Below are 21,643 nucleotides of genomic sequence, written 5' to 3' on the forward strand. Positions count from 1 at the left end.
GATTTTTCATTTTAGATTCTTTGTCTAACATGCCCAAGCTTAAACATGCATTTAAAGATTCATGTTGATAGTAGTAACATGAAACTTAATACTGAAATGTATCACTTTACATTCATTAAAAAAAAAAAAAAAAAACTGAAAAAAGAAAAGTTGTGTCGGAACCAACACTTGGTTAATGGCAGCATCTTGTGGCGAAAATAGGAAAGTGTTTTGTAAACTTCCTGTGCAAGAACTACTATTTTGAAATGCATGTCAGTAATACCTGAGAGGGCATTCACTTTTTAAAAATTATATTTTAGTATAGACCATCTGTTAAATATTTAACCACGCATAAATAAGTAAATTACTCGAATTAAAACTTGTACATTTTAACCAATCCTTTATTTTTTTGCACAAGTATTTGCACTATTTCACAGTGTGTGTGTGTGACACGAATACAACACGAAATCACCAAAAGAAGTATTTTCACAGTTGTAATATTTATTTAGTGGGATAAATATGAACAAGTCAACATCCAGCATCATTGCAACACATAATTGAATATTTACTTTGCTTTAAGCCAGTCATTCCAGAAGTGTGGTAGGTGGGCTCTCTTTTTAAGACATGTAATAATTTCACACATTATTTTTAAACACGTACTTAGCGTATTTGAATAGTTTTTTCCACTGAAATAAAAATATTAACATTCAAATGTATAACTTTTTTTCGTGTAAAAAGTTTGAGGACCACTGGCTTAAGCAATGTAGGAATCCTCTCAGGATTGTGTCAACATAAATATCATGCAGTCCAAATATTTCTTTAAGAAATGAACAACAAGTGTCTGAGAACAATGACACAATTAAAAAAATATATAGTACAGTAATAATAAGTCAGCAGCATAGTAACGTGAAGAAAAAAAAAACACCTCAGCAGTGTGAATATGAACGTCTGAGTTGTTCACTTATGACAGGGGAACCACTCAGCGTGGCATGGGGCCCAAAAGCAGTTCTGGGGTTCTGCAGGAGTGTAGGGACGAAGCAGGTCACGTGATTCAACGTTAAATTGGGGTAGGCAAGAAAGTTCTGGTGCAGAGGACCCCCACCGGTGGGAGCAGGTTTGCTCATGATGGAGTCGATGCTGAAGGAGCACTTGGGCTGCGCGCTTGTGGGTTCGGTCGTTTCCGTGACGCTCAAGTCTTTGGGTCCGCTGCGGTCACTCCGAAAATGCGACAAAAAGTGATGGGACGACGGCGGCATCATGACACCCTCGGGCGCGTAGCTCCCAGCGGCCGGGTCGACGCGCTTCTGCACCGGGTACGGTTGCCCGAAAGGCCGGCAGAAGAACACGAGCCCGTCCTTCCCGAACTCGGGCTGGTTCCTCTTGAATCGCTTCCTGCGCCTGAGGAAGCTGCCGTTGTCGAACATGTCTTCCGAGGCCGGGTCCAGGGACCAGTAGTTGCCCTTACCGGGGTTGCCCGGCTCCCTTGGGATCTTGATGAAGCAGTCGTTGAGGGACAGGTTGTGCCGGATGGAGTTCTGCCAAGCCGGGAACTTGTCCCGGTAGTAGGGGAACTTGTTGCTGATGAAGTCGCAGATGCCGCTCAGGGTGAGCTTCTTCATGGGGCTCTGCAGGATCGCCATGGTGATCAGGGCGATGTACGAGTACGGAGGCTTCACCAGACTTCCGACGCCGGCCTTCCCGGAGCAGAAGCTGCTCTCGCTCTCCGCTGAGGAGTCCGCCTCGGAGGAGTCCAACTCGGCTCCGGAGCCCGGTTCGGCGTACCGGCCCGCCGGCTCCGGCTCGTCCTCTCCGACGATGTCAATCTCGACCTCCTCCGGAGGCGACTCGGCGCGTGAGGAAGATTCGTACTGACCGGAGAGCGTCATGGCAAAGTTCAAAACGGGGGAAAAAGCAGCACCCCCCCCCCAACCCGAAACCAAGCACGACGCTCCGCGCGTCAACCCCAAATGACTCGTGCGCAAAAGTGCATCTGCTCGTTCTCGTCTGGCTTAGACCCGGGGGGGGGGGGGGGAGAGAAAGCTTTATAACTTGAGAGGGTTTTGCCCCGGGGTGGGGGCCTTATGTACCTATCACGAGGGCCCCTCGCCACGGGGGAGAACGGAGGGCGGTGCGGGGAGGAGCGCGACAGGTGGGGGAGTCAAACTGCTCGTAGTTCATATTTAAATCGCCATACATTTCCGAAGTGGGAATGGAGAAGTCGGAGGTACGGTTGATTATTGGAAGCGTCATTTGGGCCTTATTGTCAGATGAGCTCGTTTTCAAATGATTATTTTAATATCAAGATAGATTAAGTCATTTTTTCAATTATGATGCCCAATATAACATTTGCTTTTACCTTTGTTTGTATATTATATTGCGATGCATATTTCACATTAGCATAAATGTACATTGAATCGAGGTCGCAGAACCTCGTTTTTGCTCACATAAGTTAATTTACTAGTAAAATTAGTTTCATACAAATATCAATTTTCCAACAAAAATATTTACTTGTACTATATCTTGCATCAAAAGCACAAGTATTGAATGTATATTAAAAAGCATGTCATTTTAAGCAAAAAACAGTATAGTTCATGTATTAAAGATTAAGTTTATTTGCACACATTCAAATCAAATTGACTATATGGAGAAAAATATTTTCCCATGGCTCTTCTGCATCAAATATTTAAACATTACTCATAGAAAACCTTCCTTTACACTGAAAAGGTTCTTTCAAGTTACTTAATTCAAACATATCGGTTGCACATGATTAAAGTTATATATTTCATTCTTTTCGACCGCCATTACCACAATTGAATCACGTGCAACCGCAAATGAAGTATTTTGTTAAATAATGGAATAACATGACTTTAAATATAAATATAATCAAAATTGTTCATATACTCGTCGTGATGAGCGAGTGTTTCCATTTTTAGGGGGGAGTGGGGGAAATTCCCCCGCGGGTTCATTTAGTTTGGTACCTCGGGATGCCCGCAGGGGGGGTGGGGGGGGGGGGGGCGTGACCATGAAAATGGCCGTGGTGGGACATCCCGCGGGGCAGCGCAGCGACGAGCCAATGGCCGCTCCCGGCGAGGCCAATCAGCATCAGAATCGAGTAGGAAACGGCCGCAGCTGCACGGTGCCGTTCGGCTCAGGTCGGGTCAGAGCTTGGGAGGATTTACGAGCCAGGCGTCATCAAAGCGTTTCAAAACAAAACACATTTAAAACAAAAAACATCACCATTGCTAATGAGAAGAGCTGGGAAAACTCCGCCCACTCCCTCAGCTGACCCCGTGCGCGCGCCCTTAATGGGCTTCACATGGCAGCCAAATATCAACTGTGGCGTGTACAGACTTAATTTAAGGTGGAGGCAGCAGCGCCTCAGCGCAGACCTGTTAATCATTTAAGATCATGTTCTTAATGAAAGGGAAAGAACGACTTCGGCACATGCGTGTGCCCCCCCCCCTTTTTTTTTTTTCAATTAACTTGCTTTAAACGGATTCTTCAAACTTAGTTATCATTGTTTTGCTCAACCTTATATAGTTTATATTGTTTACAAACTGTGACTGTTAATGTACTTTTTCAATTTTGCATGTGTCATGTTGTATTATATTCTAAAAGTGTCGTTTTTACACGTAATTTTTGAAAATACAGTACCAGAAAAAAAATGAGTTACAAGCTCAAGATCTCTAACGCCCAAATATATTGGAAAAAGCATTTGTTTTGCAATTAAGTCCTTATCATGAGTTTCAAAATGAACATTTTTGTGACTTGATGTTCTGCTGCGGTTTAGTTTAATGAGGTGAAGCTTTCAAGTTTAGTATAGTATTTTAGAAACAAAAAGTATATTTATTGCTGTTGTAACACTAAAACATACAAGTATAGAAGCTACAGCATTAAAAAAAAATATTGCTGTGAAATGAAAATTATTCAGCTTCAAATAGCGTTGTTTTAGAACACTGATTTTCATTGTACAGTAGAATTTGTCATCTTAACTAAAAATAGTTTTACAATCATTTATTGATTGCATCGTGTATACATAAGTAATGTCCAGCACATGATTAGAATATTATTATCTGTGCTTTCTGAAGTAAAGAGACAGTCCCTTTGTGTTTGGACTTCAAGTTAACATTAGCTAACCTTCTGCTGTTCTTCAATCTCCAGTGAAAAAGTGAAGCTTTAAAGTTCTGTCTTCTTATGAGACTGAAATCCAAAGACTTGCCACCGAATGGACTGTTTTCCAGGGGAAGATTCAAGTTTATTCCTGTCTTTGGAGCACAGTTGAGATGAACTGTTGTTTGAGGATATCTTTGTCCAAGTTCTTCCCTGAGGGACAAAGGAGAAATTCTCATCACAACGCTCGAAGTGAATGTTTGAAATGTAGTCAATGACAGCCTGAGGAAAGCGTTGAAAACAGACTTCAAAATTGAGAAAAGCACAGTTGAAGATGACTGCAATGTATCCCATCAGGCGTCCTCCGATTGTTTATGATGTTACAATACATAGAGCTCGTGCACGTGACGTCACCGTTTTCGCGGCGCTATATTGCCGGTCAAAAAGAGCTGCTCGACAGTGTGGTGGAGATTGAACCGGAGCTGAATATTCACAATGCGCCTGAGACTTGTTGTGCTGTTGGTTGTCACAACAGACGAGACAGATATTAAGAGACAGATCATTCTATGGCATACCGGCTGAAAAGAACGATGGATTTCGGCAGTTAAACGTGATGGATAGTGCCCAACCAAAATACACACGCCTGTGTAGCGATCGCGTCACTTCAGGTAGGAATTATTCTTCTCAATCTCAAATTACCAAAAAGTGTTTATAATGCCAAATTGGCTCATTTGAGAACAATGTGTGTTAAAAAGAAACTGTCGCAGAGGTTTATGGAGGTTAAGTGTGGCCGCAATCGCTTCCGTGTACGTTCCATGGAGATGACTCCGTCCTACTTTTTTTTCCCCTTCTAATCATAGTTAATGAATGCGAGTTTGTGTAAAACCAGGGGTCATTTGTTAAAATATTGGTATTTGTATTGAAAACTAGCTGAAAAGATCAATGGATTCCGGCAAAGGTTAACGTGTTGCCGAGCACGCTTCTGCGTTCACAAGCCGTCAAAACTGTCACTATGTGGGATTTGAGAACAGATACGGCAACAAAGTATTCGTACGCGTCCAGACTTTTCTAAGCTTTCAAACTTTTCCGTGTAAATCTCGACAACTTACTCACCAGATCCACGTGTAGATCCAGTTGTCCAAGACAAGCGGAACCGAATTAACAGTCCAATTTCTTATCGGCGAAAACATTGATTTCGGCATTAATTACGGGTCCTGTAAGCGGAGTTTATCAAATTTTAATTTTATTTTCACCTTCTCAAAGTGTGACGGTATCAGACAAGACGCTGGGCGTCGTGCTACAAGATGTATTTCCGTGTAGTCTCCGACCGACTTAGCATTGAGCGATGCTTAGCTTGACCGGCAATATGGCGACGTAAGCAAAAGTCACGCGATTTTATGATGTAGGAGCACGTGCTCTATAGGAGATGATGACAATGAAAGTTTATGATTGAATTCCATATAGTGATGCATTTTATATTGGGATATGTTACAGCAATGACAGCTCACCAAAATTAATTACTTACCACTATTCCAGTTATTTAAAAAAGCAGCAGTTCCAAATGTCATTAGAATGAGCCGTAAGAAGTAACGTGGATCCCCCCCCCCCCCCACCACATCGTTCTTGTCACGCTTGAATGACCGTGTTACACATTAGCTGCATTTAGCGAACATTAGTGAGTGCAGCTTTAATGCGAGTGAATGATGGGAACATCTGTGAAAAGTAGCGCGTTTCTTTACCTATAAAGACCAGCCGGCTGATCCGCGGCTGCTCCTCCCAAAGCTGGGGGGTCTCATTGAGCTCATACAGTTCGTGGACCCCCTGCAGCATGACTTGGTGGGCTTTGGCCGCCAAAGACAGCATTCCCTAAGAACACGCACGTCACACGTTGCGAGTGACAGATTAACCCATGGTTGAAAGAAAGGACCCGGGAACGCCGAATAGAGATAATAAGGGAGCGGGTTATTGATGGCCGCCCGCCACCATGGTGAGCATTGTGCTTTACTGTACCTTCAAGCGAATGACAGTCATGGGTTTGCCCTCTTTGTTTCGAACTGCCTTTTCCCAGAGGAGATCCTGCAAAATGTGTGGAAAAGAGAAGCTTTACTTTCTCAAAGGGGAGCATTGTGAGGAAAGATGACTGGGGAATGGGAGCGCGGATGCAAAGCTCAGGATGATCACAACGTGTGTTTGTACCTGAATAAAAACATTTAGAGCGTCTTCGGAAAGGCTTCCTGCCACTTCAAACGTCACTGTTAAAATACTCTGACAAGAGAAGAGGATTCATTTGAAAACAAATAACATGACAGTCACATTATACTGTACGTACTTTTCTGATTTTTGTCAATGACATACTGTAAACACACAAGTAGCCACAACACAAGTACACATCAAGAGATCCAATGCAACAGCCAGATAATACAGATAAAAAACCTCATCAATAGTGTTATTATTTTGACACTTTTGGAAAATGTCGATTTTCCAAAAGCAGAACGTTCCAATAAAGTTGTAATGTTATGACAAAGACAACATTTTGAAATGACAACTTTATTCTTACAAAAGTAACAGTTCCTTTTATTTTTTTCTAGTAATATTCAAACTTAGTTTCACTTAAAAGCTGCATTTTCTTTTGTTTGCAAGTTTCCAATTTTATTCCTACACAACTGCCAGTCCTTGAACAATTTCATCCTAACAATCCTTTTTTACTCATACAATTATTGCAAAATTACATCTTTGGTCAAAGTTTTTCTCCTGGTAAATTTGTTATTCTAGTGAAGCAATATTTTTTTTTAAAATTCTTGACATTATTATAAGGTAAAAAATAAATCTTGCAGTCTTAAAAGTCTAAATTGTAAATGTTCTTGTAATAAGAGTTAAATTTTCATTACCATTTTTTTTTTTTGCTTTTTCATCTTTTTCTTGTACTACGGTATCTTGTAATAACACACAATATTACCTTATGCTTGCAAAAATACAAGCTTTTCCCAATGAAGTCACAACTATTGTATTAAAATCACCAGCTCTATGTTGTGAAGTTGTTTTTTTTTTAAGCAACATTTCCTTGCATGTTAATAACATTATTCTTGTAATAGCAGCTAGGACTTTATTCTTATAGAATTTTCACTGAATACAAAAAAAATTCCAACCTCATTCTTGTAACATTTGTTATTGTCATAATATTGCATCTTTATTCGCACAAAAATAAAACATTGTTTAATTAGCTTTTTTCAAAAAATTATCTCTGATTTAATTGGCATGGTAGTACCACAATATTTGTGCAATTCATCCAAATGTTGCAACTATTCATTTCATATCTTCAATAAAACATATGGCAGAAATTCAAAATACTTATATTTTTGAATGATATTTTCAAATTACAGACTGTTGGAATAAAAAAAAAGAAAAAAAGAAAAGACATTATGACCATTAAACAAAAGACACCCTGGTTGTGACCACGGAAAACCAAAACTCCGCTCGGCACCTCCGTTCATCTACGTACAACAGCCCGGAACAACACCCCCCCACCCCCCCCCCCCCCCCTCACTCTTCACCCTCCTCTCTAAGCTTCCTTGTGGCATTAAAGGAGCACTTTGCAGATATTTGCTGGTTTTGTGTTTAAGTGTTAAGGTTACACACTTCCTTGTCATTTGGTATAACAACAGAAAAACAGCGCTCTCATTTACATGAAAAGAGTAACAGGGTGAGGAGGGGTGGCGTGTGTGCTGGGGGTTACTTGAGGAAGGGGCGAGCTGCATGCGGGAAAAGGGAACGTGGCGAAAACAGACAACAATGACGTTATTTACACACACACAAACACGTCTCATCTGTAGCCATCCTGTGGTAAAACTAAATAGGCACGAAACAACAGAAACCAAACTGCCGTCACGAGTCATTTAGGCTCATTTCTAAAGAAAACACCTCGTGAAAGAAATACCCCAAAATACATTCGGCAAATGACAATTTTGATTTTGAACTGCATACTTAAAATAAAGTGCGCCGTCAAGCCAAAACACAATACAATTTACATAAAAACTGGATTGGAGAGACATTTCTGAGCAGTTTACGTATGCTGTGCTTGACCAAAAGTTTTTCTATTAGGAAGACAAGATAACATCAAAAGCCTAAAAGTTGATCACTGCACTAAAAAAAAAAAAAAAAAAAAAAAGATGGGCAGGGAGTTTTCACTGTGGTGTCACCCCCAGAGGGGATGCAGGGCACAGGTTTTTTTTATTTTATTTTTTAGCCTCGGGGAGAATGCATTTTCTTAATCTTGCAGGAAGTGATGTGTCAAAATGAATTAGCAAACAAAACACAAAGGCAAGGGACTAAAAAAAAAAAAAAAGAAAAAAAGGTGTTTTGGGAGAGTTAAACAATACCTTGTCAAGATGAGGTCTGCTCGGTTTCACAATGTGAAGCTTCTCTCCTAGACTGTCAAGAGATGAAATAGGAGTTAATGTATCCCAACACACCCCAGTCGAGGCAGACGGGCGCCCCACGCCGGAGTCTCGGGTCCGTTTGAGGTTTAGTTTTCTAGAGATTTTTTTCCCTTGCCTCCATCGTCTCGTGCTTTGGGTATGTATCTCTAAAACCACCGTTATAAATACTGAAACATTTAATTTAAGTGAATTGAGATTGAATTTCGGCAAACTGTGTCCTTTTCAAATCCTGCCTTTGTTGGCACCTATTTTGAAAAAATATAAATGGCTCATAAACGCCACTGTCATGTGACCAAAGTAAAATGATATGATTTCATCCATTTTGACACAAACTCAAATCAAATCAAAAGCCTTTAATGTCTTTGTATGCTGTGCATACAACAAAATAATGAGTGCATCTCCACAAGGTGCAAGGTGAAATAAAATAGAATAAAAATTAAAGAACATCTTGGGTAAAAAAAAAACAATAGATAAAACTGCTATGTAAACACCGGGATGTAAAAAAAAAAAAGAAAGAAAAAATCTAGGAATTATGGTTTTAGCAGTAGAATAAATGGTAAATCTGCTTTCATCATCTGTGGATTACGGTATAGCATATGCCCACCATCCTAGTGCAAAATCGGCATTTAACGACACCACCCCTCTATGGACTTGTGAAAACTTTAGAAATGGCAATTAAAACCTACAAAACACCCACCAAACAAACTCGGTCCATTGTTCTCGCCATCGGATCCCCCCCTCCCCCCTCCCCCCTCCACCCGGACTAACTGACCTCACAAGGAGGCAAAATGTTGTGGCCAGCAGTTTGAGCCCGGCGCGCTGTTAGTTAGTACCACACAGGCGGAGCGGCAGGGGGCCCCCCCACTTCAAACAGTCAGTGCGGGGTTCTGGGGAGGGCAGGAGGGCGCCCCCGCCCGTTCCCCCCTCCCCGACTCTCAAAGGCAACGGGGAAAGGAGCTATCTGTTGGGACAAGGGGGGATGGCGGGGATGGGGGACTCCTCGGGAGCCAGTGGACACACACCGCTTTAATCCTCTGCAGCTGGCCTCAAACACACTGACCAAGGGCATGTAAGAGAGCTTTAACGCCACAGCCCATTTCATTCACATGAAGGGATGAACACTGACTCCATTCATGACAATGACATTCTACCAGAGGGGAGAAGGGGGGACACAATATGATGACCACCCCGGGGTGTAATGGGTGGTGGTGGTGGTGGTGGTGGTGGGGGGGCACTCAATAAAATAGTCTGTTAATTAAAGTGAAACACAGCGAACGACAGTGTCAAAGACTGTTGGCTGAACGCTTCCGACAGGCGGACAACAACGGGCTGCCGATGCAGAACACTCATATCATTGTAACCTAGCAACCGGCGCAATAACAAAAAACATGGCAGTTTACACTTGTTAGACACTTCAATAGGTACACCTGCACATTCGGAGTTTTTCTTTTTTCGAGTTGGACATTAATCTGGCGGCACGGCGGTGCAGCTGTAGAGCGTTGACCTCACAGCTCTGAGGACCGGGGTTCAAATCCCGGCCCCGCCTGTGTGGAATTTGCATGGTTTCCCTGTGCCTGTGGGGTTTCCACAGGCACATCCCAAAAAACAGGCAACATTGATTGGACACTCTGAATTGCTCCTTAGGTGTGATTGTGACTGCGACTGTTGTCCGTCTCCATGTGCCCTGCGATTGGCTGGCAACCAGTTCAGGCTCATTGACAGCCGGGATAGGCTCCAGCACTCCCTGTAACCCTCGTGAGGATAAGCGGCACAGAAAATGGATGGACTTTCATTTTGTTGAATGACTAAAATGGATTGTCATAAAAGTTACACTTGTATGTAATATGGTAACTTTATTCTTGGTTATCAGTTGTGTTCTTTTCTTGAAATGTTTATAGTTTATTCTCATCAGTCTTATTCTATTCTTATACATTAACTGTGTAACTTTTGTATCATAGCTATACATCTGAACCTTAGAACTTCATTCTTAGAGAATTACGAGTTTTATCTTACAAAATTTATACTGTACATTTATGCATGGCAATTATTCAGTTCTTAAACCTTTATGAAGTTCTGACTATTCTTTTGAAGTTAAAAAAGCCTCATTTCACAAATTTAATCTCATAAAATTATGAATTTCCCTCAAAAAAATTCAGACTTCACTCTCAGAAATGTTTTCTTTCTATAATGTAACAATTATTTAAGTTATCATATATGTGTCTCAAAATATAACTACTATCGCAGAATTACTAGTTTTGTTATTCTATTCTTAATTCTCACACACTATTATCCTCAATGTATGGTTAAGTTATTGTAAAGTAAGTTATTCTTTACCTATCATACCATTAGGACTGTTCTAGTAATTTTTTTTTGGTAATACTACAACATTTTTTCTCAAAATTATCATTTTTATCTTGAAGTTTTACATTTGTCGTGAAATTCTGAGTTTTTACAGTTAATTTTTCAACTCTATTCTCATAAAATGTCATTTCCCCCCAATAATTGTAATATATCCACTTTAATATTTTTTTTTTCTTAGCGTAGTACTGGTTCATTCTTGTTGTTCCAAAACAAAACAAAAAAAAAAGACCCAAAATTGACCCGTGTCACAACTAGGATCTAATCACTTGTGACTTGTTGTGCTGCTGCAGGGGCCCATGAAAGGAGACAAGCGGGGAAGAGTGTAGTGTCTCTTTGTTGTAAATTCAATGAGAAGTGGAGAGTAAAACTCACTCTGCTCCATTTTTACTGTCAAAAGAGTGAAGGTCGAGGACTTCCGAGAGGTCCACCCTGTGGAAGAAGACGCCATTAGACTTTTTTCCGTGGAGTTTAACATAATTTTACCCACAATGTCGTTGAAAGCTAAGGCAGTTTCCAAGTTTTATCACAAACTGGCAACAAGTGATGGAAAATAAATAGACTGTTTTGTAAGAAGAAGGTTTTTTTTTTCCTGATTCAGCCCTCAGTGCGTAGCTTCTTTCATCTTCTTGCTCTTGTCTGAACTCTGTTGGGGGGGGGGACAAACACACATGCAAACCCAGACCTTTGATAGACACTGCTCGTGTCAGCCAGGTGCTACGTAGGTCCAATAACAAGCAAACAGAGTATAGAAACAGACGGACACACACGCATGTGCGACCCCCGTTGACAGAGAGAACCCAGGTCAGCAAGAAAACATCTTGGGTAACCGGACACCAACGCACTTTTGGTGTTTATTCAGGATGCAGCACTTTTGGCGATGTTTTCATCATAGGAGTGTGTGTTAGGAGGAAGGGGAGGTGGTCCGTTTAGTGCAATGTCGCACCTACACCCCTTCATCTTTGATATAAAGATCTGAGCAGGGGCAGCTGATCTGCCACAATTTATAAACAAAGAAGGGAGGCCGGGCCGCGGAGAAGGTTTATAATCTCCCGATGAAAAAAAAAAAAAAACAACAAAAAAAAAAAAACCCTGCTGTGACCGCGACAGCGCTAACTACCTTGATCTCTGGGTTTCCAGGATCTTCGCCACACCGTTTATTGACCTGGGGGCGGGAATAGCAAATGTTATTCCTTCTCCCAAAGCCATCATTTTAAATGTGCCCACGTCATTGTGAAGAACACAAAGCGCTTACCTGACAGCGTTTCGGATTTGAGCAAGTTCCGCCTCGCTCACCAGATCTGTCTTGTTGATAATTGTCATGTCAGCAAGTGCAATCTGTCTAGAAAAGATACAAAACATTTACTACTGGGCTGGATTTATACTGCAGGTCCAAATGACCAATTCAGATTTAATGCCTACGCCCAATTTTCCATGTAGCGGTATACAAATCTAATGTGGCTTTTTGCATTGATAAGATATGATCAGATAAAATCACGAAACAGCTTGCATCAACAAATGTCCAAACTGCATGTAAATAAGTGTGAAAAGTAAATAATACTGTCGCGTTGGTCTGGGCCAGCTCTTCCCTTCATTGATATAAATAAGATGACCTCAGCATTATCACAATGGCTGCCGTCAGCAAAATTATTTGCTTATTTCATGATGAACGCGCCTCAAATGTAGCAATGCAGATAATAAATGTCGATACCAGGGTGTCGCAAACCGTCCACGCACTAATTATAGGGGAGAAACTTTTACAAGGATACCCTCATGATCCGAATGCCAATTCAACGCACGCGCACCCCTGAATGTCATTGGAATAATTTCAATGTTGAAACATAAATATTAATGACCTGCTTAACAGAGAGGACCTAAAGCAAAATCAATGTAATAAAATTAAATTTTTAACGACTTTAGTTAAAGTGCAGCGCTTTGACTAATAACTGCTGCAAACAGAGGAGCGCAGTGAGTAAACGCTACCAATTTATACTTCACAAAAGCAGATTAAAACAAACGAAAAAAAAAAACAAACAACCTTGGTTTCACTGGACCATAACACAGTTTCCCATGTGCTATTTCAAGTGTGATTTTGCAAAATCAAGGTTGAAAGTTTTGGTCATAACTCTATTATTTTTTTTTTAAATTAAAGATTCATACAGGTTTTGAAATTACTTATCATTGTCTCATTATTTTCATTCCCCAAATCTTGGCATTTGAAAAAGGGTTTGGAGACTTTTTATACCCATTACACATTGAGTATGTCACAAATTATTGTTCATATGTGTTTAGTTTAGATCATCTTCAGTATAGTATATGATCAGGATTTTCAAAGGCACACAAAAAGGAAGATGTTATGTGTAAGAATGTGAAGACAAACATAAAATGGAGCATATAGAAGGGCCGTGCAATAATGCAATACTTCATCTGCATTATTCGTCGAACAAAACAACAGCACAACTACAATTTGCAGAGTACTGTTGAATTTTTTCACAGGGTGTTGAAAATACAGAGTTGTCTGATTAGCATGTAAACATTCATATTACACAAAAAATACCTTTCAGCCTCATTCACAAGTCCATCGGCCTTTTCCTCTGTTAGATGCTACAAAAAAAAAAAAAAGAACCATGTTTAGTTTGATGTGAAGACGTACACTTAAAAGTTAAATGATGTGCAGTACAGAAATGTTATCTGTCATTTGAAACTGTTAGTCTGCAAAGACATGGAGACCACAGGAGATCATTTTACATTTATTTGGTTCCAGCTACATGTTTTTCTTCTCGTAACATGAATAAATACCCAGAATTCTTTCATAATGTCATACAGTTAAGCTTGTAAATGTAGTTGTTTTGTCTCGTAATAGGACTATACAGCATTCTTGTCGTGTCACAATTTTTTTTTCTAAATGACATCTTTAGCTTGATAAAGTTACCTTTTTTGCTTGCAATATGATATTGGTCATAATATTTGACCTTTACATTCAGTTTCTTTTTTAAATATTTGGAGTAATTTAGTAAAATAAATTTTTCAAGTGTACAATTTATTAGATGATAAAATGATGAATTTTAGAAGAGCTGTTATATATCTCAAATACAGTAGAACAGTTTCATATGTGACAGCAGAAGCAGGTTGTGTTAATCTTGATCTAGACCCCATTTTTCTAACTGACATTCTTGCAGGTGAAGGGAATGACAAAAATGCTTTGAAAATTGGTCGCAAAAGACTCAAGATAATAGGATATTCTGTGGAAGATGTAAAGGGAGAGGTGTGTCAGAATGAAAGCTTCACTTGGATGTTCTCTTCTCTGGCATCCCACCTCGGCTACAAAAGGTATCACCTCCGTTGGATCGACACCTTCACATTAGAGCCCATTATGTAGGTGTCACTTGTCCTGTTTTGTTAAATAACTACAGGAGGGCACGGTGTGTGTGTGTGTGTGTGTTATCTGTTGCTATGCACTTGCAATTTTTGAATCTCACGGCGTTTTTAGCGGTTAAAACCAGACATAAAAGCGACTTTGTTTTAATGTGCATGTCAAGAACTGCGTTAGAAATGGGCATGTATGGCCATTGTAAGTGGCTTTTGCTAATGTATAAGATGAGGTTTTAATTTGGACTCAGGGCCGTGTGGTGACGCTATACTTTCAAGCTTTAATCTTGTAGGCAGAGACTAAATAAGTTTAAAAGTGTGTTTTTTTTTTTTTTTTTAACCGTCTACTTCAGACGCAACATTCCATGTACGGTGGGCCTAAATTGACTGGTTTGGGAACTTGTGATTTTCATTTAACAAATCGTGTTTTATCTTAACATAATTGTACATTGCTAAATTAAATTTATTATGATAAACGAGAGTACAATCAAGGGCGCTGAATCAATGAAAATCACATCTTGGGAGAGTTTGTGGATTAGATTGCACATGTACTCCCTTATCACAAATTTTTGTCCCGATTGTCACGACGTATACTTTCATTAACTGTTGTCAATGACCGTTCTTTTCATTGTAACTTTTAATCCAAACAAAATCAGTACATCGGGAATACCTGGAGTCCATACTTGGCGTCGATGACGGTCACAATACCTGAAAGAAACGAGATGACGAGGAGTTAAAAGAATTCCTGACATTTGGTGCACATTCTTGACTAAATTGGATGGAGCCTTCTGTTTTTGTTTTTTACTTCAAGTCTGCTGTGTTGTCAAGAGAGAGAGAGAGAGAGATGTTTTTCTCTTTACAAACGTAACTTTTGATCGACTAGCCTGTAACAACACAGCAGACAACTAAGCATTCACTGCATATACATGCATGCATAGACAGACAGACAGACAGATAGACACACACACAAACAAACAAAACATGTCATCCCCAAAAACATACTAGGTACCATTTAGTTACAAGGCAACCACTCCTCTTGTAATGTATTTAAATCACTTTTCCTTGGACAACCTTTAACCTTGAAAGATGAATTTGAACACAATTTGAAAGTGGAAAAAAAAAGTTGTAGAAAATGACAAAAGACAAATCTTTATCTTAACTCCTTTGCTGTTTTTAACTCACAATATTCAAAATAGTAGTATTTGAATGTAAAATTGGTGTTATACCATCGTTGTCTCAGTTAACATGCCACAATATGAAGCCTACAATGACTGCTGATGACAGCTGAGATGTAAAGACTCACCGTCTAAATATATGTCACTGCCAAGCTCTGCGTCAACCCAAAACATGGAGGCCACAGCGCCTGTGGGACAAACGATACATCCTGACGCAAACAAGGCCACAAACACAAAGGATGGAACATCTAAAATCGGAAAAGACTGAGGCTGTACAATTAGAAGTCTCGGGGAAAAATATACCTCTGTCACCCAAGAAAAGTACATAGAGAGGAAGTTACGTGACTGAAGGGAACCTGAATTCAAATTCATCACATTATAAAAGTTAAGGTGTTTTTATATTTTACAGGTATTAAGTGATTTTTCACTCTTCTATAACAAGGAAACTATTACATCACTTATTTTTAAGGACATCCATCCATTTTCTTAGCTGCTTATCCTCACAAGCGTCGCGGGGAGCGCTGGAGCCTATCCCAGCTGATGTTAACAGACTCCAGAATTTTTGTATTTGCAGTGGTAGAAATAAAGACAAAATGAAGTTCTGCACAAAATTTACTTATTATGGCACTTTGATCTACAGTCCATACAAAAGAGGATTATTTTTTTTTGGTAATAAAACTCTGCCAGGATTTGTTGTTCCAAGCGAGCTCTTAGCAGCAGATAAAATTAATATTCAATGATTTCAATTGTTTATGACCAGCTGCTACAATTGTTCTGTTCCATTTTCCCATCCAGGAAGTCATCACGGGACCCTGTGTTACTGTGACAACCACTCCTTGTTCACATAATGCACTTTTGTCAAGCTGCCAGCTGGGAATGGAGAAGAATTGTAAATATTTGATGGGGGTGTAATGAAAACAATGTTTTTGAGCGACATGCTTCATGCAAGTCATCCGAGCCCTTCCCCAGGCGGAGGGCCAGAATTCCCAACACCCTCCCCCAAAGGTGGCATTATGACTGACAGCAGTCGCGGGGCTAACGCCAGGAGATAACAACCCTGTCTGGGCCGATAACGTTCCAGGAGGATTGAAGATGCGAACGGTGCGAGACTCCAGGTGGCATGTGTCCACCCTTGTTGATACCTCATGTCACACCTGTCACTATGCAACATGGCCCAGCGAGCAACAAGCTTATCTGAAATGGCTCAATATTGATTTCCTGATTCCAACACCAGAGCTGTATGGGCTCTGGTTTCTAAAGTCCCCCGTCTTGCTTCATGGAAATCAGCTTCTATGACTCTGATAGGGACATCAACATCTAACAATTCATCCATCCATCCATTTTCTTTTCCCACTTATCCTCACTAGGGTCGCGGTGAGTGCTGCAGCCTATCCCAGCTGTCAACAGGCAGGAGGCAGAGTACACCCTTAACTGGTTGCCAGCCAATCGGAGGGCACATTGAGACAAACAGCCGCACTCACAATCACACCTAGGGGCAATTTAGAGTTTCCAATTAATGTTGCATGTTTTTAGGATGTGGGAGGAAACAAGAGTGCCCGGGGAAAACCCACGCAGGCACGGGGAGAACACGCAAACTCCACACAGGCGGGGCCGGGATTGAACCCGGGTCCTCCGCACTGTGAGGCCAACGCTTTACCAGTTGATCCACCGTGCCGCCGGGACATCAACATAATCAGTAGAATTAAAATGTACACATATATGATTCATTGGGTCTAATTTGGCCATTTACCTCCTGACTGATCAAAGTCAGCAAAGCCCCGATTATCCGCAAGCTCTCTTATTATTGTGACCGATTATGCTCTATTGTACCGATCATAAAGGTTAAACGCCTTAATTATCATCAATTAATAATTCCTACTGCATCTGTCTGGTCATCACCAACCAAGCCTCAACTCCCTAATTGTGATGTGAAACACAACAATAGTCAATTGAAGATCCACCAAGTGGGTGTGTTAACTTTATATAAAGTGTCTCCACTGATAATCCACTGACAATTAATCACAAAAACATTAAGGGGGCAACCGTTTGGAACTACATTTTTTTTTACCCGATCAACTAACAGTTAGAAAACAACTGTTATTTATTTTATCATACCACTTTTAAAATGGCATAGCGCCAATGCTGCCACTCACAGGGATTACAAAAAAAGAAAAAAAAAAAAAAGACTTATGGTTTGGGGGAGGAACTTGTGATTTTTGGCGAGATACTGGACGGAAAGAATGACGAGAGCATGACAATTGTCATTCATGAAGACACACCAGAGGATGAAGGGTACCTCAAAAGAGCTCCGTTCGATAGGCAAAACTTAATTGTGTAGAGCTTTTTTTGGAGTTATGTTTTCCATAATGTGTTCCATAATAAGCAGTAGCATCCAGAGGGCTTGTCAGGAGAAGACGGATATCAAAAACACTGGAAGTCACGGGGCCATTTTTGGTTGTTGGTTTTTCAGTATTTAACGTCGTTGATTTTTCAGGAGCTAACTTGTTTTTACACGTGTGACAAATAAAATTACTGAAAAAACATTGTGCAGTAGTTATGGTAACTTGTTTTTCCACTTGTGTGACAAATGAGCTCGTTAAAATTCAAAACGTTGCCTGAACAATTAATAAATAATCTCTGATGCCTTTCAATCGCACTTTTGTCGCTGCACATTAAAGTATACGGGAGGCTATTTATGTACCATTGAACACTGGGCGACTTATTGACAATCAAGAAAGTTTAAACCTCACTAAAAGCATTGCGTGCGCAGTTGATCAATATTTTATGATGGCAATAGCAGAGTTCTGAGTAAATGGTTATTTGTTGAACAAATTGAGCAAGTGTCCATCACTGGTTTTGTTTTTTATTATTTGCCCGCTTTATATTACCTGGATCAGCAAGGCCTGTTGTTTCGAGAAGTATATAGTCAAACTTGCCCTTCTTCTCCATCAAATTTTCAATTGCTTTAAGGCCATTGTCCCTGAAAATGAAGAACACAAACAATGTACAGTTCCTCTGAAAGATTCATTTCCACTAGATTCACTAACCCATTCGTGGGCAGCGTCTCATTTTTGGGACATCATGATTTTCACGCATTATATCCTTCAGTATATCAAAGTGTTTTAATCTGATTCTGATTCTGTTTTTTGGGACGATCTACTAAGAAAACCCAAGTACCCTCTAACGGGCAGCGTCCCATTTTTGGGACGAGATTACAAATTCGTAAAGTTATCATATAACTTAACCATAAATGAAAAAAAAGTGTTATTTCCTTGATTGTGGCCTGTTAGGAGACTTATATCTCAATAAGGCAAAAAACTACCACCCTGCCCATGAATGGGTTACTAAAAATTCACAACTGATAACATTTTACTATGAGTGGAAATACTTGACAGAGCAGCAGAGGCAGCCATTCCTCAGCTCCAGCCACTCCTCATAAAGTTCTCCAGCCTGGCTTACAGCAAGGGACTTCTCAAGGGCGCTCCCTGTAGGAGAGGGAATAAGAAACAAAGGATGTCATCGACTTGGGCCTGAACAAAATTTGAGATTAAAAAAAAATTGCATTACATGAAGATGTAAAATGTTTTTCGAGTGTTCTTATAGCAGAGTAAATAAAGCCGTATGGCATAAAAATTCAGACGGACATTCAGTTAGCTGGATTCAGAAGACTTTGAATACAGTTTTTAAGATTTTGACAACAGTAGTAATACATTTTAAATTTTATAGAGCACTTTTAAAAAGGTACTCAAAGATGCATTACAAATAATAAAATGCCAAGATTAATAGGGGAATAATACATGACAGATGCAAAGAAATAAAACAATATGTGACTCAAGTGTGGACTTCCACTTTCTTTTGAAAAGGTCTCACTCTCACGAGTGTACGTGGTGCATTTAGAATATAGCACGATAAGGAAGACATTTTTATTGGCTTCTTTCCTTCTGCGGGGCCCGCGCTGACATCACTACGACTATCCTGCGCGGAGTTTGCCTTCGTACTCGAGTCGAGCGCAACCCACGCACTCAGTTTGGAAAATGTACCGCAGTTCTTTTCCAAGTCTTTTCCAGTCCGCTACGGCTCGTATTGGCTAGAATGACACACTGTGGAGTTTCCTCAGCACATTTTGGTCAATTCTCTGTCTGATGCAGAGGTGTGCTGCACGGGCACTGCGTGGGTTATTGATGCAATGCAGACGTGGTCTCATGCAACTAAACGAGTATAACGTGGTTACCTCGTTATGCTGCCTTTTTGTGGAAAACTACTCAACTTTGAACCAGGACCACCATTTAGTGCTATTAACACATTGGCTTTACCTTCTCCAAATTCATTGAGTATGACGGCAATCCGCTTGTCGTGTTGTTCTGTTAGGATATAGTTCAAGAGCGTGGTCTTTCCAGCACCTGCAAAAGGACAGAAATTCATTGGGTGAACCCTTTCAAGAACAGTTTAGAAAAAGGGTTGTGAAATTTTGAAACTTTCCATTGGAGTTAAGGAGACTTTGTGGGAATAAAATGAGAATAAAGCAGGAATCTACAAAATCATAGTTTGTCTCTTTCATTCGATTGTCTACCTATAAATAAATGTATGTATCTATGGATGGATCCATGCTCATATATGTTTGTAAATGCGTGTGTGTGTGTCTGTCGAACAAGGTGTTTCTCACCAAGGTAGCCAGTGATGATGGTGACAGGGATCTGTTCAGTAGGCTGGGGGTCGATGGGCACCAACTCTGGGCAATCGTCTTCATCCTCCATCCCGTTCAGACCATCAGGTGGCAGAAAAGATGATCTGATGAATCCACACAGATATACAGAATATTCAACAGATCCTTCATTGGATACACAACAACAAGATGCAGTAATACTAGTAACCTTCCTTTTGCATCATTATGAAAGGGGATTACAATTTTTGGTTGTCTTTTTCAGCCACGTAAAACAGGGGAAATGTAAGAAACAGGTCTCATTTGTGGTGTAGTTTTCCAACACTTCTGAACAGAAGCACAACTTTAACTCACTAAAACTTTATGGCTCAGAAATGGATCTAAAGTGCGTGTACACCGTTACAAAGTTTCTAGCGAGTCAGCGAGCTTACATTCGACGGATGTAGCAACAACGATATATGCGATGGCAAACACATACAATCCACACCGATACAATTTGCTCATTCTAAAGTGTAGAGCATTTAAAACAGTGAATGAGTGGATTTATCACGATACTATCCTCGTGGTTTTAAAAATCAGCTGTCGCCCTCATTTATTCAATGAGCGACTAGCTGGCATTATCACTTCGTCCATCTCAAATTCACAGTGACACCACCCCAACTATGGTTTTATCAACTTAGAAAACAACGTGAAACTATTACCTGACGTTGCACTGACCCACAAAAGCGTGCAAAGTGTAATACTTCACGAAACAAGTGTCAGCACCAAACTACCCTCTCAGGTTGCGGCAGGGTGCAACACAGTTGACAGTCCGGCTAATACAACAGTGACAACGGTTCCGCTTTGTTTAAAAAAAACAAAACCATCGAGATAAAAGGCAAGAAAAGACGCAAGTGTATCATAAAAACAACCAAATTATGTATAATTTAAATCAAAATAACACGAAATTCGGGATGTGGAAGGGTGTAGCACTGTTAATAGTCCGGCTCAAGTTACCCGCTCCCCCTCCCAAAAGGATACCGTTAAAGATAAAATCACTTTAAGTCTAGGACGACAAACGATTATTTATATTTGCACCGTTCCTCGCCGAGGTGAATCATAGAAATGAATTTGATAACCAAGATTAATCACAAGGTAACATAGTTAACATATTTCTGTCATCGGTAAAAATCAAACAGATTTTGTGTGTTTATTATTTTTGTTAATAATTATCTAATCTATTTTTTAAAGTGGGTTAAAAAGTGACAAATTTGCATTTTTTTTAAAATTTCAAAGATGTTATTTTACGCGCAAATACAAAGAAAAATATTGAACAAGACCTAGACGTCATATCAAAGCGACAGTTCTGTTGTTGTAATGTAGAATTTCAACACAAGGGGCGACAGAAGCTCCGCACTGCAGTTTTAAACACGGCTGAACTGTGAATTCTTCTGAGTGCCACGAGAGGGAGCCCGCGTACCTTACTGTAAGAAAGACTGCTCAAACTTGTCCCTGTGTGAAATGCCCAAGTGTTTAATATGTATGTGTCCTAATAATAACAATAATGCATATTATAT

At 40.2% G+C, this 21,643-nt stretch overlaps 2 protein-coding genes across 3 annotated transcripts; both read right to left on the bottom strand.

Annotated features, from left to right (window-relative positions):
• Window positions 1–905: 905 nt before the first annotated feature.
• foxd5 (forkhead box D5) lies at window positions 906–1,865 on the bottom strand. The gene has a single exon (XM_061818051.1). The coding sequence runs from the start codon at window positions 1,863–1,865 to the stop codon at window positions 906–908; it is 960 nt and encodes a 319-aa protein (XP_061674035.1).
• Window positions 1,866–2,980: 1,115 nt separating this feature from the next.
• Window positions 2,981–21,449, bottom strand: cbwd (COBW domain containing). Of its 2 annotated transcripts, none has more exons than XM_061818018.1 (16): window positions 21,407–21,449; window positions 20,091–20,215; window positions 19,741–19,827; window positions 18,816–18,912; window positions 18,316–18,407; window positions 15,556–15,615; window positions 14,923–14,960; window positions 13,441–13,487; window positions 12,139–12,225; window positions 12,004–12,048; window positions 11,259–11,315; window positions 8,466–8,517; window positions 6,286–6,354; window positions 6,100–6,165; window positions 5,829–5,955; window positions 2,981–4,302 (listed from the first exon to the last, which is right to left on the bottom strand). In XM_061818018.1, exons 1-16 carry the CDS (start codon window positions 21,415–21,417, stop codon window positions 4,235–4,237), a joined length of 1,128 nt encoding a protein of 375 aa, XP_061674002.1. In that variant the 5' UTR covers window positions 21,418–21,449; the 3' UTR covers window positions 2,981–4,234. The 2 variants fall into 2 exon arrangements, with proteins under 2 accessions (XP_061674002.1, XP_061674003.1); XM_061818019.1 differs by lacking the exon at window positions 21,407–21,449 and adding an exon at window positions 20,789–21,361 and having other exon boundaries at window positions 2,989–4,302.
• Window positions 21,450–21,643: the final 194 nt, after the last annotated feature.

Source organism: Syngnathoides biaculeatus, chromosome 4, assembly GCF_019802595.1.
Source record: "Syngnathoides biaculeatus isolate LvHL_M chromosome 4, ASM1980259v1, whole genome shotgun sequence".
Lineage (NCBI taxonomy): Eukaryota > Metazoa > Chordata > Actinopteri > Syngnathiformes > Syngnathidae > Syngnathoides > Syngnathoides biaculeatus.